The sequence below is a fragment of the Propithecus coquereli genome, unplaced genomic scaffold (genome assembly GCF_000956105.1).
Source record: "Propithecus coquereli isolate 6110/MARCELLA unplaced genomic scaffold, Pcoq_1.0 Scaffold53, whole genome shotgun sequence".
NCBI classification, from domain to species: Eukaryota; Metazoa; Chordata; class Mammalia; order Primates; family Indriidae; genus Propithecus; species Propithecus coquereli.
This window is the reverse complement of record NW_012151174.1, coordinates 1,566,879-1,578,325: the sequence shown is the minus strand read 5'-3', so window position 1 is coordinate 1,578,325 and position 11,447 is coordinate 1,566,879. Positions and strand designations below refer to the sequence as shown.

The following is an 11,447-nucleotide window of genomic DNA, read 5'->3' as shown; positions in this document are numbered from 1 at the left end:
GTAGTGCAGGGAATGTCACCCTAAAACATGGCACCCTGGTATGCCATAATGTAAATGAAAGGCCCTTGGAGATCATCGGCAAATGCTGGAAGAAGCTTTACTCTGATATTTTCTTACCTGTCTATAAGACCCACCAAACACAATTGCCTTCCATCCCCTCCCTGAAGTTTCATTATCTGTAGCAGGAAAAGAGATTGAGGCATATAACCACATCCAGATGGACTTTGTCGCAAGATGTCTTGTCTCTCAGGCTCAAATTCCAAAAAGAATCATTTACAAGCTAATTTCTGTCTCTGAAGCCCATTCATCTTCCCTAAAATAATTTACTACCCCTCAAATTTACCTACATTCCCTCATCTGCCTCCCTCTGCCCTGTGAAGAAGGATATATAAGCATCTAAACCTCACTGGGACCAGGCATGGTGGCTCACATCTGTAATTCCAGCACTTTGGGAGGAGAAGGCGGGAGGGTCACTTGAGGCCAGGAGTCCACGATCAGACTGGGCAACATAGCCCCACGCGGTCTCTACAAAAAATTAGCCAGGTGTGGTGATGCTCACCTGTAGTCCCAGCTACTCCGCAGGCTGAGGCAGGAGGATCGCTTGAGCCCAGGAGTTTGACCTTACAGTGAGCTACGATGGTGCCACTGCACTCTAGCCTGGGCAACAGAGTAGACATTGTCTCTAAAAAAATAGCAAATAAATAAAAACCTCACTGGGTTATTGTATAGTCACTTTCCCTTGACTTGTCTATTGTCCGTGCATGTCAGCAAACCTTCAGAAGGCAGAGGGCAGGCTTTCCCTTCGCCCCTGCTGCCTCGCCTTTTTAAATCCCGCTTTTGCCACTTTGGGGAAGTTACTTAACTTTTCTGGACCTCAGTTTCCTCACCTGTAAAACGGAATGTCCTAGGGTTGTCGTAAGGGTTAAATGACTTAAGTGCTTGGCACATAGGAAGCATCCACTAAGTGTTAGCTATTATGATAATTTTATTTCTGATATTATTCCCCACCTCTAAGGAGAGGTAGGCAGCTCTCTGCCAGTCTCCCTGGCCCCAGTTAGTCACCGTCCTTCGGTCTCACTTAGAGTCCTTATGCTGCAATCTAGGCCGCCCTCCCCGCAAGGCGCACACACGGACACACAGGTGAGCAGGGCCTCAGACACAGAAAAAGTTTAATTCTGCTGCGGCGGAGGGTCCCAGCTCCGGTAAGGAGGGGGATTTGGTTTTGGATTTTGTTCATGTGGGGATTTATTTGGGTGTACGAGGAAGGAAGAGAGGAGAGTCTGGTCCTTCCAGTGGGACCTGCCCGGGAGAATGGGTAGCGTGGAGAAGAAATACGGAGAAACAGGGAGACTGGACAAAATAAGGGACGGCAGAGGGACAAGAGACGACGGGACAGAGAAAGGAGAGACAATTAAGGAAGAACAGAGACGCAAGACAGACGACAGAGGGCGGAACAGAGACAAACGAGGAGGACAGAGAAAGGGGAACCCCAAGCCAGACCCGACGGGACCAGGGATGTTAGTGGGGCGGGGGTAGGGGCTTTGGAGGCCGCCGCGGGACAGAATAGGATCTAGTCCAGCCAGATACAAGAAATAGGCCCCTCGCCCCTGCCCCGGGTGCCGGGCTGGGGGAGGGGGCTCGTGTCTCAGTGCTGCAGTATCGGGGGGCCCTGCCCCTGCCCGCGCTTCGCTGTGTAAGGCACCGGCTCCAGCGAGGTCCGCGAGCGCGCGGGGGGAGGGGCAGGAGGGGAGCGAGGAGTCCGTGGGGGAGGGGAGGCCGGCGGCCGCCCCACCCCCTCCCCCGGGCGCGGGGGCGTGGCCCAGCCGCAGCCTGCGGCAGCCCCGCCCCTCCCGGGGACGGGTCGGGTGGGAGAGGCAGGCGTCTCCCCTGCAGTCAGAAGGCTCCGCGCTGCGCGCTCTCCCGCACCCCGCCCCGGCGTCCGTGCGGCTGGGCGTCTGTCCGCGGCGCCCAGGCGTCCCGGCGCCCGCCCGCCGCTCACACGGTACTCTCCAGCATCCACTCGGTGCTGGTAAAGGCCAGGCGCGCCCTGGCGGAGCTCAGCCCCAGGTCTCCGTCCTCCCCGGCCGCGCCCCCGCCAGCCCCGTCCAGGTGCGGCGTGGACCGGTGGCGCTTTGTCCGCCGGGCGCGGCGCGGGTAACTGTGGCTCTGGAAGAGCGCCCCGTAGTCCCCGTCGAACGAATAGCGCTGCTGCGGCCTCGGCCGGGCCGGGGCCGCCCCCGGAACCAGAGCTAGAGTGGGGGGCGCCGAAGCTGGCGGCCCCAGGGCCCCGGAACGGCTCCTTCGAGGGCCCAGGGCGGCCCGAGACTCCTCCCCGGAAGTTTCCTCGGACGGCAGCAGGCACAACGAGGTGGCCGAGCCGCCCAGAGCGCGTCCCAGGACCGCCTCGGGCTCCGCGGAAGCTGCCTCGGCGGCGGGGGCTTTCGCCTCGACGGCGACGGTGGAAGCAGCGGGGGACTCCACCTCGCGCAGCGAGTCGTAGCGGTCTTGCGCCGCCAGGGTCGGGGCCTGCGCCGCGCCCGCGCCGTTGGTCTGCGAGCACACGTGGCTGACCCGCGGGGGGGACCTGGAGGTGCCCTTGGCGCGGCGGCCGTCCCCGTCGCCGTACACCTTGTAGCGGATCATGAGCAGAACGATGAAGACGAGGACCGAGGCGACGATGACCCCTCCGATGGCGATGATCATGGTGCCGCCCAAGAAATGGGCCCTCAGCGGGCGGCAGGGCGCGGGATCCCCAGCCGTGGTGAACTGCACGCAGCCCACGACTCTCGTGGCCGGCAGCGCGGTGGCCCCGTCGTCGTAGACCGCCAGCACGCACAGGTCGTAGGCGCGGCCCGCCGCCAGATCATTCACCAGGAAGGTCTGGCTGGTGGACGGGATCATCCTGCAGGAGGGGCGGGATCAGGCCGGAGTTAGCCCCGCTCTGAACCACGCCCCTTGGCTTTAGGCCCTGCCTGTGGCGAACGTGGGGACTAAACCCGGCCGGGGGTGTCTCACCCACTACTGAGACCACAGCTGCCATTCAAGCGCTGCCGTCAGCACGAACCTCTGCTACAGGCCCCGCCCCTCGTCTGCATGCCCCGCCCCCTGACACCCCCTCCAGGCTTTCTCAGCATCCACCGGGACAGTATCTGCCGTTCATGTTCCCTTATCTACATATCCCAGCCCTGGGACTGGAGAGGAGAGCTATAGCCTTTTTTCCTTTTCTTTTTCTTTTTATTTTTTTGACTCTACTAGAACAAAATCAGTGCTGTAGCTTTTATGTGCTGGCCTCAAGGGACATGCCCTCCAGTAGTGTCTCCCACCTACTAGGACAACTGCCATTCAAGCTCCCTCATCTACATATTTCTACCCTTTAAGGGGACAGATGCTACATGCCACCCCTTACCTGCATGCCCCACCTTTGGGGAAAACATCGAGCTTTGTCTATCTGCTGCACAATTTCCCAGCTCCTCATCCACATAGTCCCATTCATTAAGGGGCCACGCCCCACAGTGGCCCACTAGGGATGGCTCCCCTGCTGTGCTTAGGACCACATCTGCTCTGTGCATGCCTGCTCCTAGTCCAGGTATTAGAGGTAACCGCTCCTTATTCGCATGTCCCGCCCTGTACCACTAGAAGTCACTAAATCACAATCCCAGATAAGGTTCATCCATGATTGGGTCAAATGTAGCCACGCAAGCACAATGCTGCTCCTTTCTTGCTGTCAGCCCTTCCCCTCCAATGAGGGGCAGTATAGAGAAGGCGTTAAGCTGACAAAGTCTGGGAACCAGACTGCCTGGGTTCGAATCTCTCCTCTGCCTCTTGCTAGCTCTGTGACCTCAGACAAGTTTCTTAACCTCTCTGTACCTTATTTCCCCCCAGTGGGGATAATACTAATTCCTACCTCATAGAGACGGTGTGAGAGGTGGGTGAGTTAACACATCCAAAGCCTGGCACTTAATAATATCGTGATTAGCTTGCATCCCATCCAGTGCTGGCCAGTAACCCTTGCAGTGGCTCACACTCTGCTCGTTACACTTCTCCCTAGCTATAAGACCACCCCTCCGGAGGACCACTCCTCCTAGGCCTTGGCCCTCTTCTGTTGAGGGTATCCCTTCCACACTGTTGGCCATGTCCAGCCTCAGCGACACCAGGACAGCCACATCCACGTCTATGTGCATGCCCAGCACTCAACCTCCCAAGCTCTCTTCTCCTGCAAAGGCTCTTAGTGGGCCACCAGAAACAAGGACTGCCCCTTCCTCTGCGTGGAGCTATGTTGCACAAGCTCCACCTCCTCTGAAAGGCCACGCCCCCAACCCCACAGCCTGCTTCTCTCTCAGAAGCTTTACCTTCCCTCCAGCAGGGCCACCTTCTGGTCCTGAAGCCCCACCTCAGTCATCTCACCTCCAAGAGGTTCCTCCACCACCAAAAGCTACCCTCCAACCAAAAGACTTCAAGGGCCCCACCCCTTCGTAAGGGCCCACCCACTTCTCCGACTACCCCCTGCCTGGCATTTCGAGACCATGCCAGCCCACCCCCATCACCCTTGGCTGCCCTGGTTTCAGGTCTTCCCCTTCTTCTCCTCATCTCCCCTCTCTGAGAGCCTTCGCTTCCTCCTGCTCCTTCCCCTAAAGGAACCAGTTGCTAGGGGCTCCCCCTTTTCAAGGACAGGCTGGCTCCTTAAGAAAGCTTCAGCCCATGTGTCTCTAATTGGCTGCAAGACCCAAGCAAGCAGCTAAGCAGGCTTCTGGTTGGATGTCACCTCCGCCCATGGCAGCAGCGAGGATGTTAACCCCTGCAGTGCCATAGCACAGGCACCCAGAATAGAGAACTGAAACTGTGGCCCTGAGGAAAAGGGAAGAGTCCTAGGGTCTGTTATCCAGTTGGGGATGGGGTCCATCAACATCTGCATACATGCAGGGTCTGGGGGCCTGCGAACCCTCCCCTACCCCACCATGTGGTGGCCATGGGTCAGGGAGAAGGAAAGAGAGAAACAGAGAGGTGGAGAGTAACAGAAACAGAGTTATTTACAGAAATATATTATCCATCCCTGTGTGGAAAACAGTAGGTGCTTAATAAATGTGTGTTCAGCATAGAAAGGACAGCCCTGCTACTGTCTGTGTAACCTTGGGCAAATGACTTCCCCCACTGAGCCTCGATTTTCCTGTCTGTGAAATGGGAGGGGGATTATTGCTTCACAGCAGAGCTGGGAAGATCAAAGGAGGCAGCGACCTTGAAGTACCTTGTGAAGCTTTTTGTTTTGTTCATTAGTTTGCCCTAATGTTTGTACGACTGGGCCGGAGTCTAATCTACCTCGGCAGGCCCGGGGCCCAGCAGGGCATCTGGCACGTAGTAGGCATCTACTCAATGTTTCATGATCAGAATCAAAAAAAAGAGGAAAATGAAGAAGACAGAGGCAAGGGAAAAAGAGAGGCATTTATTCATTCAACCAACACTGGGAAGGTGCCTACTATGTGCCAGGCCTGTGGCCAAGAGAACACTGTGGAAGGTGGAGGTGGTGGCCAAGAGGCAGGCTTCTGAGTGATGGCTGAGCAAGGCCAAGAGCTGGGGCACCGACCCCTCTGGCCCCCCCAAGTGAAGTCAAGCTCAGGGCTGAGCATTCAGTAGGCACTCTGCATGTGCATGAGGGAGGCAGAGAGACAGAAACAGGGAGAAGGAGAGATACCCACACCACTAACAACCACGTATCAAGTGCCCACGGTGTGCCAGGCCTGTGGCCGAGAGCCGTTCTAAAACACCACTGAGAGGGAGACACCACAAGGCCAAGGCAGATTCGCCCTGTGCTATGTGCTCCTCCCATGCGCTGTGAGCTCCCTGAGGGCAGGGACTGGCTCTCTTAGTCTGTGTCCCCAAGCACCCAGCTCAGGGCCTAGTACAGAGAAGGGCTCAGTGCCTCTAGGAGGGAGAGAAGGCAGAGACAGAGAGGTGAGAGCATTATTCTCGATAATGGAGATGGCGGGAGAAAGTAACTTTTTTTCTCTCTGTCTACACCACACAGGTCTGTGCACACCAGGGTATTGGCTTCGAACCCAAGGGAGAGTGGGAATAGCTTATACTTTTCTCATAGTTTTTGTTTTCTGTTTCTATAATGTACCAAACGTGTTGGTACAGTAACACTGATATGTAACTTGTAAGTAAAATGTAACCATAAATGTGCGTGTGTATCTTGCGCTCCAGGATGCTCAGGCGACGAGGTACACAATCAGACCCCTTTGGCAGGCAGTGACAATGACCGTGCCCGCGAGAGCAGGGATCATGGTGGGCTCTGTCACTGTCATCACTCCAGTGCCCAGCCCTGGTCTGGCTCATGTAGGTGCTCAACAAATATTTGCTAAATGCGTGAAAAATAAAGACAGGCAGATAGAAATAGAGGAAAGAGGAGGCAAACCAGGGCCGCGACCCCTGTGAACCGCCATCTAGAACCCGGGCTGAGCGGGAGGCCAGGGGAATGGGCAGGTGGGAGGGAGGGCCCCCGGGCTTGGGAGGTGGTCCTGGGACTGCGGCGCCCGCACCCACCTGTAGACGAGGGAGTCATCCACAGAGCTGTTGTACTGCACCTGGTACATGCGGATGCCGGGCACCGGCCTCTGCGCTGGCCAGCGGATGAGCACCGAGTTCGAGGTGAGCTCGGCCGCCACCAGCCGGCGCTCAGCGGCTGAATCGTTGGCACCAGGTCTGCCGGGCGTGGCGATGTCAGAGGAGCCAGGCTCGGTGAGAGGTGGCGGGGCAGCCGGCGGGGGCGCCATCAGAGGCAGAGGTACCACGCACACCTCCACCGGCGCTGTCGCTTCCCCCGCGGCATTGGAGGCGATGCAAGTGAAGGTGCCGCTGTCCCGCAAGGTGGTGATGGTCACATCCAGCGTCCCGTCCCCCCGGACCCGGGTCCGGCTGGAGTTGCCCAGCAGCCGCCCGTCAGGTGCCACCCAGTGTACCACGGGCTCGGGGTCCCCCACCGCTCGGCACCGCAGGCTGACCGCCTGGCCCTCCACCACCAGAGCCCGGCCCCCCGCCTGCCGCGTGATCAGCGGGGGTTCGCACAGGAACTCCTCCTCGGGGATGGACCAGAAGTAGCGGTCGGTGAGGTGCTCGGGGGTGGCGCAGGTCTCCAGGTCGTCCTCCCGGGTGAGCCGGCGCAGCCAGAGCAGCTCGCAGTTGCAGTGCAGGGGGTTGCCGCCGAAGCTGACCGTCAGCGGCGTGGGCGGCTTAGGCCCGGTGCCCTGGGACCGCAGGAAGAGCCCGTCGGGCGGCAGTTTGTGGAGGCGATTGGAGGTCATGTCCAGGCGGACCAGTTTGTGGAGCTGCACGAAGGTGCCCTCGGCGATGTGGTCGATGAGGTTGTGGTCCAGCGTGAGGGTGTTGAGGTTCACCATCTGGCCCACCGCCTCCCACGGCAGGGCCTCCAGGTTGTTGTAGGACAGATCCAGGTCCTCCACGGTGGACAGGAAGGCGTCGAAGGCAGCCGGCTCCACGCGGCGGATCTGGTTGTTCCCGAGGATCAGGTGGCGGAGGTTGCCCAGGCCGCGGAGCTGGTCGCCGCGCACCTCGGCCAGGCGGTTGCTGTCGAGGTGCAGGGCGCGGAGGGCACGGAGGTCGGCGAAGGCGCCGGCCGCCACCTGGCCGATGGTGTTCCGGGAGAGGGTCAGGTGCACCAGGCTGGTCATGTTGGCGAAGTCCCGGCGGCGGACGGCCGCGATGAAGTTGTCGGTGAGCCGCAGCTCCACCACGCGCCGGTCGATGGCGGGCGGCACGAAGAGCAGGCCCGTCTTGGCGCACAGCATGGTCAGCGTGGGCGCCACGTTCTGGCAGATGCAGCGGCCGGGGCAGGGCTGGCCACGAGATGCCCCGGCCCAGAGCAACAGCAGGAAGGGCAGGGCAGCGGGTGGCGGCGAGAGCAGCGCCGAGGAGAAAGGGCCCGGAGCCATGGTGCGCAGGGAAGGCAAGAGTGGAGGCTGAGACCTGCGAGGGGAGGAGCTGGTTACCCCGGGCACGGGGCTTGGCCCCCAGCCTGACCACCCTCGGATGTCACGCTAAGACTCAGACCTGGATCCCCACCCGACACACACGACTGGGTGCTACAGGACAGTGACAGACTCATCATCGGCTGGCAGACTACATTTCCATGCTGCTTGGTAAATTACCACTGCCCCTCCCTTGAGTCCTCTACCCCCACCTCTGCCCCTCCTCTAGGAGTTCTCAGGCCTCTCATGATCTCCCAACCAGAGGGGTGACTCCTGGCCCAGCCTGGGCCCTCCAGTACCCACTGAATATTTTGAAAATCACTGTTAATTATGTGCAAGGCCATGGATGTCAAAACAGTATTCCCTGGGTTCAAGTCCCACCTCTGATACTTACTAACTGTGTGACCTCGGGCAAGTGTCTCAACCTCTCTGATTCTCGGTTTCTTCATCTGTAAAACGGAGATAGAAACAGGCCTTACTTCCACGAGGACTAAATTGATTAATGAACATGGTGTACTTAGAACAGTGCCTGGCACATAAAATGTGCTTAATACATGTTAGCAATCATCATCATCATCATCGAGTGCCTAATATGTACCAGGCATAAAACTGTGCGCTGTTATTTCAGGGAGCAAGTGCTTTGAAATCAAACAGATTCAGGTTCAAATCTTGGTTCCCCCATTTGCTAGCTCTGTGACCCCAAACCAGTGATTTCCTCTAGATCACAATTCCTTGGTCTATAAATTGGGATGAGAAATGTACCATCTTCACTGAGTTCATGAACCACTGAACACAGGGCCTGGCACACAGTAAGTACCCAATACATGTGAAGGTTCCGCCCTGCCAACCTTGGCAGTGGCAGAGAGAATGCAAAGGTGGGAGGGGCTGAGAGACACCTCCGGAGTCTCCCAGCTCAGCCGCAGGAAGTCCTTCCCCAAGTCTGGTTTCATCCCGGTTCAGCTGACCTCCCAAGCAGGGCGGACTTTCATGCTTCCATCAGTGGGTACACACAAGGCCCCATACATGCCTACATGCGCTCTCTCTCTCTCTCTCTCTCACACACACACACTCACACTCACACTCACACTCACACTCACACTATGCCTCTGCTCCAGGCAAAACCTTCCAGCGGGGATTCCCCCAGCGGCTACAGCCCACGACATGTCAGCTCCCATCACAACACCGGGTGGGTGGGGGGTGAAGAGGAAAGGATTGGGAAGGGGGCGTCCCCGAAACTGTTTTCATCCCACCCTGTTCTGCACCCCAGCCCCTGCTGGCCCACCTCCTGGGAATCTGTGTTTGGGGATGTGGCCTTAAGTGGCCTTGATCTTTCTGCCCATGGGGAGGGGGACGGAGTCCGACAGAGAGGTGAACAGAGACAGGGACAGGCAAGGGGGAGGGAGAGAAGGGTGGGCAAAGAGAGAGAGAGAGACAGATTCAGAGAGACAGACAGAGAGCAGAGGCTGAAAGGAGGTGAAGACAGAGGGAGGGAGACTGAAGCCAAAAGAAGCAGAAAACTGAGAGTGAAGGAGACATGGAGAAGAGAGACTGAGACCCAGAGATGGAGAGAGGAAGGGAGAGACAGGCAGAGGGAGAGACAACAAGTGTAAGAGAGATAAAGACAGAGGGAGAAAGAGACAGACAGGGAGACAGACCGGGCTGAACAGAGAAAAAGAGGCAGGGTCAGGGTGTCCCACTATCCCTGAGTCTCCCCCAACCTGCCCCCAATTTGTCCTTCACTCCCTGTAGGACACTGTTCTGTATCACACCGAAAACCCTGGCCTGGAAAGGGGGACTCCAGAGCCCCAGCTCTGCAGCTGCTTGGCCGTGGGGTTTCCAGGGCTCAGAACCCTGATCCAGGAAACAGAAGCACAGAGCCTCGCCTCCTGCAGCTGGGCTGGGACTCAAACCGAAGGAATAATAGTAGCAAAGAAAATAGCTACCATTGATTGAGAGGCAGCACATCATTGTGGGACAGAGCCTGGAACCCGCTGCCTGGGTTCACACCCCAATTCCCCGCTGTGTGACTTTAGTCAAGTGACTTCCCCTCTTTGTGTCTCAGCATGCTCATCTGTAAAATGGGAATGATGACAGCACCTACCTCCTGGGGTTGTTGGGAAGAGTCAATGAGAAAATATTTTGTAACATGCTTAGAATAGTTGCTGACAAGGAGAACGCTACATAAATGCCAGCTGCTGCTGTTATTACTATTGATTTATTATTTTCTCTGGCTTGCTCGGCCACCAGCAGGTCAGGCTGTCAGAACATCTCCCCACACATATGTACATGCACACACAAAATACTCAAGCACAGCTATCCAACTTTCCAAGGCCAGGGTCATGTTATGTCTTGAAATGCTCATGTAGCCTTTACTGGTATCATGAGGAATGCCACTTTCTCGACCATCTTCCCCATCCTGAGAGGGGATGTCTCCTGGCCAGAGCCCCCCATCTGCCCTGGAGAACCTCCCAGCCACCATGAGCCCTTACCCAGCCGTGATGCTTCTGACATTGTCACCGCTCCCCAGCCTGGGGGCAGGGGCATTTGGTCCCTTGGGACACTGTTATACCCTGTACCAAAATCCATGCTAGGCAGGGGTCCAGGTCCCCAGCTGGCTCAGGGCAAGCCCCATCACCCCACATCTCTCTACCCAATCTTAGGGCTCCACTCACCTCTCTTCAGGGAGTCAGGGCCTGGGCCAGTACCTGCAAAGGAACAAAATCACCTCGTTAGCATCCTTCTGGCTCTTCTCTGGGTACCAGGTCCTGCCTCAGAGACCATACCTGCCAAGGAAGTCCCCAGTGTGATCATGCTCTCAGCCCTCCTGCTACAGGCTTTGCACAGTCTCAGGGAGACCCAGAAGTCATCTCTGGAAACCCAGGAGACTGGGTCTCAGGACTGTTCACCCTCCAAAACCCAGGAATCCAGCACTTGAGCCCCTTAATCTATCCTCTGGAGTCTCAGGAGCCCAGGACTCCAGCCCCCTTCTCCTTCAAGATCCTAAAGTCTGGGACCCAGCCCTCTCCTCCCTCAGATCCAAGAGTCCAGACCTTTAGAATCCAAGAGTTCGACTTCAAAGACCTGAGCAGTACCAGGAGCTGGGGAAGGGCCAGAGGTGTCCGTCCCTGTCATCACACCATTGCCCACGCCAACATGTGTGGACATGTCAAAACCCACACGGGCCCACAACCCAAGTCTCTGCATCTGGAATTCCACGGACACACCAGCACGATCTGGGTGCTCCCCACCCTCCACGGACACTTGGCCTGGGATGTGGACACACTTGTGTCCAGGGACCCCAGGTGGGACCCCAGCGTACCACAGGTCACACCACATGAGCCTCAATCCCACGGGGCCCAGAAGTAGGGTCAGCCCTGTGCCAGGGGCACGAGCATGTGTGTCCTGAACATGCATGTTTGAACACACACAACCCCACTCCCCAACACTGAAGCACAAATGGACTCACAA

The 11,447-nt window shown here is 57.6% G+C and overlaps 1 protein-coding gene across 1 annotated transcript; it reads right to left on the bottom strand.

Annotated features, from left to right (window-relative positions):
* Window positions 1–1,151: 1,151 nt before the first annotated feature.
* LRFN1 (leucine rich repeat and fibronectin type III domain containing 1) lies at window positions 1,152–7,943 on the bottom strand. Its single transcript, XM_012657023.1, has 2 exons — window positions 6,538–7,943; window positions 1,152–2,902 (listed from the first exon to the last, which is right to left on the bottom strand). Exons 1-2 carry the CDS (start codon window positions 7,941–7,943, stop codon window positions 1,996–1,998), a joined length of 2,313 nt encoding a protein of 770 aa, XP_012512477.1. The 3' UTR covers window positions 1,152–1,995.
* Window positions 7,944–11,447: the final 3,504 nt, after the last annotated feature.